Genomic DNA, 18251 nt, shown 5'->3' with positions numbered 1-18251 from the left:
ACCCTAAACCCTCTGCGAGCTATTTTGCGGCTGCGGCGGCGGCACCGTCGCCCGTCGCCAGAGTAGGCGACGGTTTCGTGAATTATTATATCTAATTTTCAACGATAGATAGTCCCTGAATGGGATTTTTTCTCCTTTCCGGAAGTCACTTGTTACTGCACTGCATTCAGGGACCAAAAAGAAATCCATGATGTAAGTATTAACTTTGACAGAGGTGGCTAAGGTTTCGTAAATTTTCCCCGTGATGATAATAATAATAATAATAATAATAATAATAATAATAATAATAATAATAATAATAGTAAAAATAATAATAACAATGATAAAAAAATATTTATGATTATAATAAGTATATCAATAATAACATTATAGCAACAGTAGTAGTCATAATAAAAATGGTAATTATTATATTAATGATACTTCTACCCCTACCACTACTGCTCCTCCTCCTCCTCCTCCTCCTCATCTTCCTCCTCCTCCTCCTACTACTACTACTACTGCTACTACTATACTACTACTACTACTACTACTACTACTACTACTACTACTACTACTACTGCTACTACTAATTCTGCTGCTACTGCTGCTACTACTATTACTACTACCACCACCACCACTACTACTACTACTGCTATTATTAATAATAATAATAATAATAATAATAATAATAATAATAATAATAATATTACTACTACTACTACTACTACTACTGCTGCTGCTACGACAACAACAACAACAACAACAACAACTACTACTACTACTAGTAATAATAAAATTATAATAACAATAATGATAATATTAATTATAATAATGATAATAATAGCAATAATAATAAAAAATATAATAAAAATATCAATTATGATAATAATAATAATAATAATAATAATAATAATAATAATAATAATAGGTAGGTAGTAAAATTGGGGACATACGCTGCTCGCCTCGGTGCTCATCTCCGTGACATTGGCCCTTGAGCCTGTGGTGGGAGAGAGCCCTTTACCCCGGGACACAGGGCCAGTGTGACATCCGGGTTTACCTTCCCCAGGTTTCCCCAGGTACCCATTATCGACCAGTCCGAGAGGGAGGATGAACAGCTGGGTGAGCTGCACGCCGACTGCCCGGGCCGGGATTCGAACCCGGGCCCGCGAAGTAGAAGCTGGGCACACTGACCACTAGACCACGGAGGCGTATGAATATAATAGTAATAATAATAATATTAATAAAAATAATAATTAAAATAGTAATAATAATTATAACAATAAAAACAATACTACTACTACTACTACTACTACTACAACTAATAATAATAATAATAATAATAATAATAATAATAATAATAATAATAATAATAATAATAATAATAATAATAATAATAATAATAATAATAATAATAATAATAATAACAACATTAATGAAAATCATAATCGTAATTACATGTTGACTCCACATCTGCTAGGATCCCAATGGCAGGGTTCGTCACCAAAGTAACACAAAACAAACACAACGAACACCACTACCACTACCAGTCCTACACTCTAAAACAACAATTACCCTCTCAAATTAACATAGAAGGCCAGGGGAGGGGAGGAAGAAGTTCGAGAAATGGCGATGGCGAAAACTGAAGGGAAGGACAGAAAAACGGTAAGTGACTGTGAAAAAAATGTGGCAGTGGAGGAGGGGACTTTGGAGAGAAGTGGGCCCCGGAGTGCAGTGGGAAGGGAAGGGGACTTGAGTGGTTTAAGTGTCTAGAACTGAGATGAGTCCCAGAGAGAGGAAATTTAAAAGTGGGTTTAATTGAAGGAGGGGAGGAAGTGAACGGCGTATACAGCATTGTGCAGAAATTAGAAATGGTGTAAACGGAAAAAAACCTGACGATTATGAGTAAATTTGAAAGGAAATCAGAATATATTATAAGGAGCGTAATAGGGGACACTTCGGTCACAATAACATGATTTTGAGGGAGAAATTTAGTGGGACTAAAATATATATGAGTACCTGAGCTAAATTAATGGGAGGGTAAAAATGAAGCGTTTCACTGAAAATTCAATGGATGGAAATATACTAAAAAGAGAGTTTATGAAAACACTGGAAATAGTAAATATATGGGGTTGTAAAAAGTCGCTTTTCAGTGGGAAGATAAAAGGTCACTGCAAATTGAATTGAGCTTCTATCTTATCGGCTACGGCCGATAACAGTCGATTTACAGTCGTAAATGCTTTAGTATACCAGCGGGAGTATCAAACACTAGAACATGGTCATCAGTCACATTTTATGAAAGTTTAACATTTAGGTTGACTCTAAACCTGCTGCCCGGACAAAAGTCAATCCTAGGTTTTGGAATTTGCTATCAAACAAATGTAACTAATCAAGGGAGATTTAAAGGGTGCCGAGACGAGTTCAAGTTTGGAGTAAATTTGGAGTAAATTATTGGGGTTTGGGTGAGCAGATTGACCTTGGTGGTAGAACTGTGGGGAGAGTTTAGACAAAGTAATGAAATATATTTAAGATTATACTTGTTGATATTGTTTATAGTTAGGGGATATTGAAATTGAAAGATAGTATTTAAGGGAGGCAATTAAATATATTTGAGCAGGAAATGTAAAAGGTTGAAGATGAGGATAAAAGGCAATCATTTAAATATCAATATCCGTAGGGCATGAAGGTGAGAGTTTATGGAACACAAGATGACTTAAAATGGAAATTGCTAATAGAGAGAAAGTATGGGAGTGTCAAAGTGAAGAGGTATGGAAACGCCTTTAAGTGAAAGGATCAAATATGAAGTGATGTGAAACTAAAATAGGTGATCGGACTTATCCGAAAGAGAGTAAGATGAGGAAAATGAGGCCTAGGGGAAGAATTAAGTGCAACAAGTAATGTAAAAGGTTTTCACTAAATGACGTCGTCTCGAGAAAAAAAAAATCAACAGGTTAAGTCTTAGTTAAAGCTTTAAAGGTTTAAAAGAGATTGAACAGAAAATACCTGAAGATCAGTGGCTCAAAAAGACTGCAAGGAAAGAAAGTGAGATGAGAAAAAAAGAAGCCTTAAACTTTAAAAAAGAAAAAAAAACGCTATAAAGGAAAACAAATAATAAACTGAAGACAGAGAGAACGAAAGGGAATTAAAGAAAAAAGAACCATACAAATAAAAAAAAAAAGGAAACTGGGGGTAAAAGTGAAAGAACGGAAAGGAAATGTTATGGAAAAGAATTTTAAACGGTTACCAGAGAATAAATAAGAAAAAAAATATGAAAAAAGTCAGAGCCTAAATAAATGATAACGAGTCAAATAAAAGGCAATAATGAGGGTTATAATATTAGAAATATAGGGAGGGCCAAAAAAATATAGAAAAAAAGAGAATAATACAACGATAAGTGTTGAAAAGGATATATATATATATATATATATATATATATATATATATATATATATATATATATATATATATATATATATATATATATATATATATATATATATATATATATATATATATATATATATATATATATATATATATATATATATATATATATATATATATATATATATATATAGATAGATAGATAGATAGATAGATATAAGAGAAGATGGCGCCACTATAAACACTTTCCTGTGCCATGACGGCTGGGGCCGAATACCATGCAGGCCTCAAGCAAGCTTACCAGCGCAATAGGCGGAGACGTAAAAAAAAAAATAATAATAAATAAAAAAATAACTAAATAAATAAATATATATATATATATATATATATATATATATATATATATATATATATATATATATATATATATATATATATATATATATATAATATATTTTTTTTACGTTGTTGCCTGTTGCGTCGGTAGGCATCTTCCCGGTGGGGCCTGATGGTCGGCCCAGCCCGTTCTGGCGCAGGCGAGTGTTTATACTGGCGCCATCTTGCATTGGCTCATGCTGACCCCCGGAACTCATTCTTGATTCGCTTGGACGGCTTCCTCTAGAGTCCGGGTTGATGGGTGGTCTTCAGGACAGCATGTGGGTAGTTCTAAGCCACTCGGCGGTGACTGAAAAATCCGAGTGGTAGCGTGAGGATTCGAACCCGTCGTCCATCTCGCGGTGTCTGTGGGTCCAGTCTGATACCAGTTCGGCCCCCGCCCACCCTATATATATATATATATATATATATATATATATATATATATATATATATATATATATATATATATATATATATATATATATATATATATATATATATATATATATATATACATATATATATATATATATATATATATATATATATATATATATATATATATATATATATATATATATATATATATATATATATACACACACACACACACACACACACACATCTATCTCTCTATCTATCTATTTATCTGTCTATATCTATCTATCTATCTATCTATCTATCTATCTATCTATCTATCTATCTATCTATCTATCTATCTATATATATATATATATATATATATATATATATATATATATATATATATATATATATATATATATAGACACACACACACACACACACACACACACACACACACACACATCTATCTCCCTATCTATCTATTTATCTGTCTATATCTATCTATCTATCTATCTATCTATCTATCTATCTATCTATCTATCTATCTATCTCTCTATCTATATATATATATATATATATATATATATATATATATATATATAAGTTCCTGTGGCACCCAGGGGGATGCATAGGGCCTCGATGAATTCACGCCACCAACATCTATCTTGCGCTAGTTCCTCTAAATCACTCCAACATTCCTCACCAGCCTCTCGCCTCATTGTGCGCACCCACGTCTCCTTCGGCCTACCTCTTCCTCTTCTTCCCTGCGCCTGCCAGCCGGGTGTTCTCACAATCACTCCTTCCTTTCTGTAGACGTGGCCTAGCCATTTCCATCTCGACAATCTAATATAGCCATCTATCGGTTGTACCCCCGTTATTTCTCTAAGTCTTTCATTTGAAACCCTATGCCACCACTTAATTCCAAGAATCCTTCGCAAAACTTTATTTTAAAAAACTAGAAATTTCTTATCCAATGTTACCGTACTATACCACGATTCTGACCATAGTTTTATAAATTTTGATTTTCGTATGGACCGAAAAACTATTATTACTCCAAACTGATTTAAACATCCCCATTGCTTGATTTGCCTTCCTTAATCTTTCTTCAAACTCCTCCCTTAAAGAACCATCCCTAGACAAAATAGTACCAAGATATTTGAACCTTTCCACTTGCTTCACAACACTTCCCTCAATTAAGCAATCTCTTGCATTTACAATATTCATATTTATAATTTCAGTTTTTGCACAATTTATTTCCAATCCAACTTTCTTTCCCTCTCTTACTAAACAATCCAAAACCCTCTGCATCTCATCTGTCCCTTCACTAATAAGCACAATGTCATCTGCATAATCCAGATCAACCAACTTACGCTCATCCCTCCATACAATCCCAGCATTTGTTTCCTCAGCTACCCTCCTCATCACATAGTCTATCACCATAATAAACAACAAAGGAGACAAAATCTCACCTTGAATCACACCAAACTTAACCTCAAAAGCATCACTCAAAGACCCATCAACCATAACCTTTCAAAAGATACCCTCATGCAGATCTTCAACCAGCTTCACCAACCACTCCGGTACCCCGTAATGCCTCAACACTTTATCCATCATCCCTCAAGAAATACTATCAAAAGCCTACTGAAAATCAACAAAACACAAACTCCAACTAGCCTTCATCTCATTCGCTTGTTGCATCAAGTGACTAACAATAAAAATCTGATCACTGCAAGCACGATCTTTCCTAAATCCTGCTTGCTCCTCCCTCAGAATATCATCTAGTACAGGCTCCATTCTATTCAACAAAACTCTACAGAAGATTTTTAAGGCTATCGGTGACAACGTGATCCCCCTCCAATTACCACAATCACTTAAACCCCCTTTCTTAGGAAGCTTTACTATCACAACGTTTTTCCATTCAGATGGTAACATCCCACTCTCTTTAATTTTATTAAACAAATTCACTAACACTAAAGGCAACTCATCTTCATCTACTTAAACATTTATGGAAAAACTCCACCAACAGATAACAATATGTCATGCCCAGCAACTCTGCCCACCACGTCTTGCAACCTTTCATAGAACTCATCCTTTCGGTCACCTGGCGCATTACATACACACATACTTATGTTACCGTGATTAGATTTAAATCTCGCATAAAGCAACCGCTCGTCAATAGGTTCCCATTCTGTCAATGCACTACCAGCACTTCGCCCCAGGAACAGACCGACTCCCTGATAATGCATTCCATCTTATATATATATATATATATATATATATATATATATATATATATATATATATATATATATATATATATATATATATATATATATATATATATTCTTCAACACTAAATATCCTTGGTATATCCTTAGCTCAAAATCTCAACTGGAAACTTCACCTCTCTTCTCTCACTAAATCAGCTTCCTCGAGGTTGGGTGTTTTGTATCGTCTCCGCCATTTCTTCTCCCCCGCACAGATGCTTTCCATTTATAGGGGCCTTGTCCGCCCTCATATGGAGTAGCCTATGCATCTCATGTGTGGGGGGATCCACTCACACAGCTCTTCTGGACAGAGTAGAGTCAAAGGCCCGTACCAAGAGACGTGAAGGTCGAGCCGCGTACCTTCCTTCGACAATGTAGGCACGGTCTCAGACCGTGCCTTCAATCCTTACCACAAGTCGCTCGGGAAGGTAAATGCACATACACTGCAACCTTCTTTTTACCTACTAGATCTAATGCACGCACACACATACAAACACACAGTGCTATTCATGGAGGTATAATACCTCCATGGTGCTATTACAGCCATAATATTGTCCGTTTCATTCCGTCTGTCCACTCGTGAACGTAGATGTGGCACCTGCGCATTGTGAGTTTGTGATTGCGTGAAGATCATTTGAATGTTTATGTATACAAAAAAATCCTCAAACCATCGTATATGAACCGCAAACAGAAGATTTGCATCGATAATATACCATACAAGGACACGAAGAAACAACTTTATATATCAAACAGTATAGTTTGATCATATTCGAACGATCTATAGCCTTTCAGATACTCATATTTCATCTCATTAAGGGATATAAAGTGACATACGACTCTGCAAGTGTCTATACATAAGGAATTTTGATGTTGCATGTATAAATAACATGGGTAGTCTAATATTCGAAATAGCCTAGCATCTCATTCAACATTTATTATTTATTATTTCATGTTTTTTTTGCATTATTAACCGTTATTTACATGCAGTAAATCATTAAGATACCCGTTGTTTGCACTTGCAGAGCCAGATGTCTTAACTGAAATGAGAAAGAATTTGAAAACCCATCGATCGTTGGGGAATGTGAGCCACGAAGGTTCCCGCCTGGCTGGTACTTCTGTGCTTTGAAGGCGTGTGCTGTTGTTGTAAACAAGGCAAACATATTCGCTGCAACTATAATATACGACTTTCCAATTAGAGAAAATATTTTCTCAGGTTGTTTTGACTGAACCGCAACTATTTGCCACGCCAAATTTGGAAAATAAACATATTTTTCCTCGAAGGTCTGAGGGAAGACACGGGGTAGATCTTGCCTTCCATTCGTCTCTCCTGCAGACCTTCGTTCCAAAAATGCTAGTGACTATAGGTACGCACCGTCCTTCCCTTCGATCTTCGTCGCTAAACCTTCGTGAATCTTGGTACGGGCCTAAGGCTCTTCGTCTCATCAGCCCTCTTCCTCTTATTGATATTATTCTACCATGTTGCCTCTCTTTCTATCTTCTATCGAAATTTTCATGCTGACTGCTCTTCTGAACTTGCTAACTGCATGCCTCCCCCCCCTCCCGCAGCCCCGTTTCAGTCGACAGTCCACTCTAGCCCATCCCTATACTGTCCAAACCCCTTATGCAAGAGTTAACCAGCATCTTCATTCTTTCATCCCTTACATTGGTAAACTCTGGAACAGCCTTCCTTCGTCTATATTTCCTCCTGCCTATGACTTGTCCTCTTTCAAGAAGAGTGTAAAAAGACACCTCTCCATTGGAAATTGACCTCTCTTTTTGCTACTCTCGTCTATTTTCTGTTGCGGGAGCGGCGAGTAGCGGGCTTTTTTTATATATAATTTTTGTTGCCCTTGAGCTGGCTCTTTTGTTGTATATATATATATATATATATATATATATATATATATATATATATATATATATATATATATATATATATATATATATATATATATATATATATATATTCTCTTTCTTCTTAATTCCCTTCCGGAATTCTCCGGGTTGGGTCCTATATCTGGTGTCTGTAATGCCTCCTTCTTTGCCTGTCCGCCGCAGATTCTAACAGCTCTCTCAGACTTCTGTTGTTGTTGCTCATCCTGAACCTCTTCAACCACGTGTCTCTAGGTCTCCCTCTCGGTCTTTTTCCCCTGACTCTGCCGTGCAATGCTGCGTTTGGCCATCGTTCTCGATGCATCCTCACCACATGACCAAACCATTTCCTTTGCATATCTTGCACTCTGTCCAGAATTGTAACTACTTGTCCCGTTCTTGCTCTCACCTCCTCATTTCGTACTCTGTCCTCCCATCTCACTTCGCAGATTCTTTTCAAACACCTCATCTCGAATGCAAGTAGTTTCTTCTCCCCTTCCTTCTTCAGCACCCAACACTCCGCTCCGTATAGAGTGGTAGGTACTACAACGGCAAACAGCAATCTAAGTTTCAATCTTGTGTTCGTCGTGTTACTCCTCCATATCTTGCCTAACCTTCCAAACGCTCTCTGTCCCATTGCGATCCGTTGCCTTACAGTTGTAAACATGTAAATATTAATCCTAAATATCTATCCGTTTCCATTTCTTCTCCCTCTATCTGTATAAATCCTCTTTGACTAGGCAACCTCATGAACGAACGATGACGCACATAGCTTGTGCGGCTGCCGAGGGCAGTCATCATTTCGTCTCGATAGAGTTCACATCACACGCTCCGTGTAAGCCACAAAACCAGTAAAAAGACAATTTAAGCAAAGACTTTAACTCCAAACCTGCTAAACTTATATTGGTGGCAGCGGTTACAAAGCGATTACAAAGCGATTACAAAGCGATTACAAAGGATTTATCATAAAATAATACTGGCCTACACAAAGTGCCTCAAATTCCGTGGTGACTCCGTTGGCAACGACTCAGTGAACCAGTGTGAACTCAAGCACAACCTCTCTACAATTACGGGATTACTACACTCCCTATGAGACGACTACAAGCCCCATAGCTCGTACTTGCACCTACAAAAGAGGTCACCACCTACATTGAATCACCAAAACAACAATCTGTGCCACCACTCAGCAAACGTCCGTAACAAGTCTACCCAAAAATCCCACCTCAATTAACGGGATTAACCCCTGCCGAACTCCCCCAACCCTGTATCTTCACAGTCACAAGAGGAGGAAGAGGAAGCTATATTCGTAGTGACAAGGTAGTAGCCGCGGCCAGGCAGCTCAAGTCCAGAGCGTCAGCAGTCTGCGTCAGCGTGCCGTCAATCAAAAGATCGGCAACACCCACCCCCGGCTAGTGGAACACGCCGCACAATTTTGGTTTGTCACCTGAACTATCACTCAAGTAAGACGAAACGTTGTTCCATAATTTAGTACATGTACCGTCGAAACCCCCCACTTCAAATAACATTCTCACCCTCGTCTCCCATTCTCCACTAATTTAACCTAATATAATCGCCATTTCATTTGTTCTTAATCCCTTACATGGATTACATTTAAATTCCTATCCCTACTCTCTTGTATTCCATACCGTTCGCCTTCAGCGCTCCTCCCCTCCCCGTTCACCAGCCCTACCCCTCTTTAGCCTGCGACAGCCACGTCTTGCTGATCCCAGTGATATGTGTCGCCATCTGCACATCTGCTGATCCCAGTCATTTATGCCCTTGTACCGACCCACTCTTTCCTCAAGCGACCTCACGACTGCTTCACACCCAAGGTATCTTACCATTTCCTTACGGATTACCTACGAATCTTCCTATAAACTTCCCTTTAATCTTACTTAAAATTTCCCTTCCTATAATTTTCCTTATATACGTCCTAATATCTCCCCTACATTACAGCTTGTGCCGGAGAGCAGAGAGAAGTGAGTTAACCCACATCTCCTGCGTCCCAGTCTCCCCCCTCACCATACATCAGCCATTCCATCATGCTCTGGTCTCCTTACAAATGCATCGGACACAGCTAAGTGACTCCCCCGTCTAACTCCCCATGTCCCAGGATCGAAAATTGGAAGAGGCTCTATCCTCTGCCTTCAGCGGTTTAACGATTGGTACTCCCCATCACACAGTCCTCCGTTCAGGAGCTGCTTATCCAAAACCTATTCCCCCAGCACCCCCATTACCCCCTGCAAAGAAGCTCCCCTCAGACTTTTCACCAGAGCTTTCCCAGACTACTTCTTCCCAGACAGAACAGCACCAAAGTGACCCAACCATGAGTGACAAACCTCAAAACGTCATTTTAAGGGGCGAGGATAAAAATCCAAAATATACGGGCTCAGAGGAGACCGGCCCCGACCTCCTAACTCACCTGCAGAGGGTAGAGGATGCTTTTACCAAATTCCAATATACAAATGAAAGGGAGAAATTGGCCCACCTTTACGACAGCATCCACACGGGCCCTTGTCGGGCTCAATCCATTATAAAAAGTGACGCATTCAAGAAAGCCAAAACATATGATGAAGCGAAAGCAAATCTCATCAGCCATTTCGGCTCCACATGCAAACAGGGTGCCCTGTCAGTCTTGTTCCGCCTAGCGGCTACCTACCGTCCCAAAATAAAGGCTAATATTGCAGTGGACGACTGTTTAGGCGTCGCGGGTGGAGCCTTCACAGAGTTTGAAACCCAATTCCGTCACTCCCCGTGGACTACCGATGAGACAATGAACCTTGAGGATGTGTGCCGCCTTTTCTCATACTTTATCTTTCTCCTCAATTGCACGGAGACACTCTTCAAAGAGTTACAAAAGGAAGAACCCCTACCAAAAGGTAGAACCCTTTTCAAACACATCAGTCCCCTGTCGGGACGAGAGCCACCAACAGAACCCACATCCTCAGCGGTGAGAGGTGTCAGAATTCAGAGGGGGCGTCCCCAAAGTCGCTCCCCGGCCGGAGCTCAGACCCCTAGGAACCGCTCTGCCACACCCCGCGGCCGCCGCCCTTACAATAGAGGCAGGGGTCGCGGGCGTGGCTATAACACTCAATATTGTTACAACTGCAGAATCACAGGACACCATACACGTAATTGCTGGTACGGCAGCAACACCCAACAGTCAAGTCAATATTGTTCCTACCATAAGACATCAGGCCATAACACCAAGGATTGCCGCGCGAGGCCCCGGGGAGGTACCTCGTCGGGGGAAGCCTCGCGCGCCACGTCTCCCGCAATAACATAGGCTCAGGTACAAAATCACACCAGGTGTGTGGTATTCATACAACACCCCCAACCCGCACACCTTTAAATAAACCAAGTACATCCACAGCTCATTTTGACATTGAAACCCAACCTACGGATGTTGAAACCACTACCATGAAACACCATCGCATCGCTCTTTATCCCCAATCCTCCCTTGCCATGACTGTCCCTGCTCAGTGTAATGGTCACCAAATTAGTGTTTTCATGGACACAGGGGCATGTCCCAATATCATAAACATCGGAACATTGCGTGCCTTACATGACGCAAAGACAACCTTGGTATTGGAACCTCCCTGCCTACAATTAAGTGGACTAGATGACACAGCATTTAAAGTAGTTGGACACACCCCCTTGTCTATCCAGTTGGCTAACTCCCTGTCCCCGATTACAGCCACCTTTCATGTGTGTCATGGTTTGAATATCCCAGGTGATATTCTTTTGGGTCTTCAATCTATGCGGGAACACTGCTTGTCCCTAGCTCCAGCAGAAGATTGTGTTTACCAACATGAAACACCAATTAGGACACTCACGGCCCCAAAGCCATTATTGTGCACTTCTCCCTCCGCCGATGGAGAATATACTCATCTTTCTAGCGTGGCCCAGCGGTCACTGGTTGATACTTCATCTCCAGCAGTGCATGTTATTAAGGAACAAAGTGCATCATCCTCCAATACATTACCTCCCTCTCCCTCTTCTTCCTCTTCGCAAGAGCATTTGAGGGTCCACGGCGTTCTGGCGACTGACGTCACGTTAGAAGGCCGTGGATCAGCTATGCTTCAAATGCGTCTTGCTGGTATAAGTGATGAATGTGAGGCTATCTGTATGAGTGAGAGCTTGAAGATGAAAGCCATGACTATGGAGGATGCACTTTGCAAAGTAGATAAAATGGTCAAACCTTCCTAATAATGCACAACTCTCCCCATACGTACGCAAGTTCCGTCAAGGGACATGCGTCGTTGACTTTGAAGTTCTACCTGAACGCATAGGTAGCGTACAGGAATCAGAGATCATCTCCCCCTCTGAGATCTTGCGGAGTGATCATCATAAACAAAAAGTAAATGATTATCTAGCTACTCATCTCGAAGATCTAGCTTTTCCAGAAGCAAGGGAGAAATTGCACAACCTACTAGAGACATACCACTCCATTGTCAGTCTGCCGGATGATCCTATTGGATCCACAAATGTTTTAACACATACAATACCGGTTGATCCCAATACCAACCCCATCTATGTGCCTGCATACAGAACACCACACTCTCAAAGAGCTATCCTAGATACTGCAGTTAAAGACATGTTAGCATCAGGTATCATAGAACACACTACTTCTCCCTGGAACTTTCCCATTTTTCTTGTGAAGAAGAAAAACGGCCAATTTCGGCCAGTTGTAGACTACAGGAAACTAAATGCGGTTTCGCACCCTCAAAGATACCCCTTACCTCACTTGCAGGATATTTTATGCAGCATGGGCACCAACAACAAGGTTTTCACGACCTTAGATTTAGCAAGTGGCTATTGGCAGGTAGACCTCGATGAGCATAGTAAACCGCTTACAGCCTTCTCTACCCCTTCGGGTCACTGGCAGTTTCGTAAACTCCCCTTTGGAGTTAGTGGTGCGCCACTAACGTTCCAAAGGCTAGTCAACAAAGTTTTGCATGGCCTCCTTGGCAAACAGGTTTTCGCCTTTATAGATGACATCATCATAGTGTCACAGGATGTCGACTCACACATTACCTTACTACAAGAAGTATTTACTCGCCTTTACCAGGCAGGTCTAACTCTGCGATTCCCAAAATGTCATTTTTTGCGTCCAAGCATCACATACTTAGGCCATGTCCTAGATCAGAATGGTGTACATACGACTCCTGACAAGGTCAAGGCTATTTTTAACTATCCTGTGCCAACAGACGTGAAATCTGTCCGCTCCTTCCTAGGACTGTCCGGGTACTATCGATCCTTTATCAAGGACTATTCACGCATTGCAAGACCCCTCACTCAACTTTTGCGCAAAGACTCCACATTTACATGGGGGGCGGACCATCAGGAAGCTTTTGATTACCTTAGAACAACACCAACATCCCCGCCTGTCCTGGCCTACCCAGACCACACAAAGACTTTTCCTGTACACAGACGCTTGTGGCAAGGGCCTAGGAGCCGCTCTCATGCAATATGATGTTAGAAATAAATTACAACCTCTAGCATATGCAAGTCGCACGCTCAACAAAGCAGAATCAAACTACAGTACTACCCACCTTGAGGCCCTTGCGGTCGTGTGGGCATTACGTCATTTTCGTGACATCATTTATGGCTACAATATCCATGTCAGAACCGACCACGCAGCCGTGGTGGAATTATTCAATACTAAAACCCTCACGGGGAAATTGGCCGGATGGAGCCTCATTGTCCAAGACTTTAATCCCTCATTTGCTCATGTCCCTGGAGCAGTAAATCAGGTAGCGGACGCCCTATCCAGAAATATCGGCGCGATAATGGACATGAATGTAGATCATTTTGATGACCCAAGTCGAACTCATGACCCAACTTTGAATGATTCCATACGCGCAGCGCAACAAACAGATAACTTCTGTCAACCCATCCTATACTATCTGCAGAGTGGCGACCCCAATTCCTTGCCAACGCTACCTGTACCCTTAACTGACTTTGATCTCAACGACGGCATCCTCGTCAGGAATACATACATCACAACTAAATACGGTCCGCATAGGGAAGTTACACAAATCGTCGTACCAGAAAGCCTAGTCTCTATGATCTTGCATAACATACATTCTTCCCCTCATGCAGGCCATCCTGGAAAAAGTAGAGCTTTGATGCAAGCCCGTTTGTTATATTATTGGCCACGTATGCGGCTCGACATCATTGATTACATCAACAACTGCCACACTTGTGCAGAAAATTATGGATCCATTACTCAGCAAGTCCCCATCAAAAGCTATCCCATACCTTTAGAGCCATGGGATACCATTGCTATTGACCTATTGAAATTACCCCAAACTACTGAAGGCCACAAATACCTATTGGTTGCCATTGATCATTTCAGTCGTTTCTCGGTTCTAGTTCCCATAGTGGACAAGCAAGCAACTACTGTGGCTAAAGCTCTCATTGATGAAGTCTTTTGTAAATATAACACCCCTAAAGTCCTCATCTCAGATAATGGCACAGAATTTAACAATAAAATCTTGGAGGCAATCTGCAGGGAATACCAAGTTGATAAGGTAAATACCATGGCTTATCATCCAGCTTCCAATGGCATGGTCGAGCGACACAATCGAAAAATCATTCAGACACTTCGCTCTCTGGTCGGTGATGTCTCAGTAACTTGGCACGAATGGATGCCTCAGGTAATGGCTTCTCTTAACTCATCTCTCCATAAATCAATAGGTGACACACCTCACTTTGTCATTTTTGGCCAGGACCATCGATTGCCATACTCATTCCTCCTCAAAGAGGACACACCCATCTATAATTTTGATGACTACGTTCGAGTCAGAGGGACAGACTTCCAGACGATCTATAAACGGGTTACCTCCAACATCGAGGATAGCAAGGCTGCCATGAATGCGTCACAATGGAAATCAGCAACCGACAAATTATTGGTCACAGGGGACATTGTCTATTTAAAAATTCAGGAACCCAAAAACAAACTAGCACCTCGCTTTGAGGGACCGTACCGAGTACTGTCCTACGACAAGGGGAATAAGGTCAAGATCCGCCACCTGACTACCTTGGAAACAAAGCTTGCACACCTAGACCACCTAAAACGCACTAACCGACCTTCTTCCTCAACCTGTGAGGAGTCGACCCCTGCGCCTGACGACCCTCTAACGACACCGACAAATACTCCAGGCCCAGCTGAGGTGGACACTACCAACGACTACAGGAAGAAACTAAGATCATACACATCTGCACACTGATGCATTTGTACGGAGAACCATCTTCATCCCTTAGTGTCCCTTCTCTTCTCCCACATTTTTTTTTTTACCTTATCCATCCACTAACCACTTTCTATTATCTCACCCAGTTGCGATGCTACTCCCTTGCCTATGTGTCTTGGGAGGTGTTCTCCTGGTCCTCCCCACAAATGCCACGAAGCAGCCCTCATATGAACAACACCTACGTGTGGGGGCAATCGTGGAGCCAGACGGCCCCGTGATGGTGGTGGAGGACGTGGTCGATGTCCGCATTACCCTCTGCGATTTTCAAAAGCTGGAGAGACTCCATATACCCCAGTTCCGGCGCCAGATCCAGCAAGCGGAAGCGGTTCTCCAGCAGACCTCGGACACAGTTCATAAACTAAACCATCCACTCACGCTGACATATTTCTCTACTCTCATGCTATCTTTCCTAAATATCCAACAATCCTTTGATAGTCTGCTAGAATGGACCCCTTTTTCAACTTACCTTAAAACACCAGTAGCCCACGCCAGGTCCAAGCGTGGTCTCATCGACATTGGTGGGAGATTGTTAAAAGGCCTCATTGGTACAGCTACAGAAGCCGATGTTGCTGAAGTTCACGATCAGTTAGACAAATGGGGTACTATTTTGAATAACCAGGCCATTGTTCTCAGTTCCCAAAACAAAGCTATTGAGAAGGTTGTTAAGACTCAAAAAGTTATCATAGACCGCCTCAACAACTTCACATCCCTCATAACCCAGCTTCAGCAGGTCCAACACCAGTACTTATTGGCTCACCATTTGGCTTTAATGGCAGCAAACCTCAGAGCTGTCTACCTTGCAATCACAAATTTTAAATTAGCACTGCAGGACACATTTACACTGCTCAGAGACGTGTTAGATGGTGTTGTAACCCCTTCCCTTCTCACCCCTCAGGAACTTATGCATGTCATTGATTGGGCCAGAACAGAAAAAGGCTTAACTCCTGTTTTCAGTGAGACCCAGGTTCAATATTATTATCCCTACATGGAGGCAACATTGACTACAGATGGTATCTTGGTGCATATACCCTTTAGGTCGCCAGATATGTTCACTATCTATCACATTCATCCATTCCCTACAGTTGTCAATTCTTCCATCTACCAACTATCTACATCTCATACCACTCTCTTGGTTTCATCAGATTTCATGCACATTGCTTTTCCAGCTGACTTTCATAATTGCCATATCACCCGATTCCAGATGTACCTTTGCCCTGCTTACCAGTACGTCTTTTTGCCTACCAGTAATTATCCTTGTGAGCTGGGTCTAGTTAGAAACTCCCCAATTGAATCTCTGTGTGTTTTCACCCCAGTCGAGGATACCACCATCTTCCACCTTAGAGTGAAACCCTGGCGGTACTTCTATTTCCATCATTCAATTGCTCTTACAGTCACTTGCCCTGGATCCCGACCTAGCAACACCGCTGTCCACGGCTCCTTTGTCATCTTGGAGGCCTGCAGTCTCACATCCCACAACCTGACAACTAAACAATCTAACCATCTATTGCTCAACCAAACCTTTCATACCTACAACCTCAAACCCTTCAACTTGCCGGTACCAACTACTCCCCTACAACTCAAACCCTTACACCCACTAGGAGACACCTTACCCAAACTCATTGCACCAAACATCACCCTACAACCCATTTCCTCTCTCACCATATGGCCAGAACTTCGCCCCGACACTGTATACCCCATCCTCGCGTCACTGACTACGGTACTCACGCTCACTGTGATCCTAGCTACCCTACTCATCTGTGTCTTCCACCGCCGCTACGCCTTCCTGCGTCGAGCCATCCTCCAGCGCACCTTACAGCCAGCAACGGCATAGACCATGTTCCCATTGTCCAATAATATCTTTTTCTCATTGAGCATAATTGTCTTCATATGCCATTTATCTCTAACCAGAGGACAGGATAATTTCTTTACAATAACTAAATAACATGCAAGTCCTCTGTGATATGTATCTATTTGCCATTTATATATACACCTATATATCCATATACAACCAATTTTTTTTGTTTCCATATTTTCACTTAACTAAACCATGTATGTATAACCATACCATTTCCTACATGATCATGATAATATTTTCTATTATATATTATTTCTCATATTACATTTAGTTAATAGCTCATTCTCCCGGGAGTTTAGATATTAGGAATTTTTTTTTGTGCACTTGTCTTTATTTGTTTATACACCATTACTCTAGGTAATGTAACCATGTGCCAATTGTTTAACTTACATTTAACTGCTATTTGTCCCTCATGGGCTTGTAATCCTGTAACCCATTCATTATTTTTTTTTCCCATTCCCTAATACTGTGTACTTCCTTTCTCGTCTTCATACTTTCTATACCTCATTCGGCCCGGCCATCCTTGTACATAGAGTTTTACTTTCATCGTGGCGTGGGCGCCACACTAGCCTGACCGAGCATTGTAAACATGTAAATATTAATCCTAAATATCTATCCGTTTCCATTTCTTCTCCCTCTATCTGTATAAATCCTCTTTGACTAGGCAACCTCATGAACGAACGATGACGCACATAGCTTGTGCGGCTGCCGAGGGCAGTCATCATTTCGTCTCGATAGAGTTCACATCACACGCTCCGTGTAAGCCACAAAACCAGTAAAAAGACAGTTTAAGCAAAGACTTTAACTCCAAACCTGCTAAACTTATACAGTTTTCCCTGTTGTCCCGTCGCTTATATTCACGCCTAGGTATTTAAATTCATCCAGCCGTTCAATCAC

General features: G+C 41.1%; 1 protein-coding gene across 1 annotated transcript; it reads left to right on the top strand.

The window, feature by feature from the left end:
- The first annotated feature begins 8939 nt into the window (after positions 1–8939).
- Positions 8940–12390, top strand: LOC126981187 (uncharacterized). Its single transcript, XM_050831912.1, has 2 exons — positions 8940–9678; positions 10200–12390. The coding sequence occupies exon 2, from the start codon at positions 10348–10350 to the stop codon at positions 11527–11529; it is 1182 nt and encodes a 393-aa protein (XP_050687869.1). The 5' UTR covers positions 8940–9678; positions 10200–10347; the 3' UTR covers positions 11530–12390.
- Positions 12391–18251: the final 5861 nt, after the last annotated feature.

This window comes from Eriocheir sinensis, chromosome 47, assembly GCF_024679095.1.
Source record: "Eriocheir sinensis breed Jianghai 21 chromosome 47, ASM2467909v1, whole genome shotgun sequence".
In the NCBI taxonomy this organism is placed as follows: Eukaryota; Metazoa; Arthropoda; class Malacostraca; order Decapoda; family Varunidae; genus Eriocheir; species Eriocheir sinensis.
The sequence above is the reverse complement of the archived record's forward strand: the minus strand, read 5'-3'. Positions and strand labels throughout refer to the sequence as shown.

Bases quoted from the DNA above. Each gene is read 5' to 3' on its own strand.
- LOC126981187 (XM_050831912.1), top strand. From the start codon at position 10,348: ATGTCCCAGGATCGAAAATTGGAAGAGGCTCTATCCTCTGCCTTCAGC.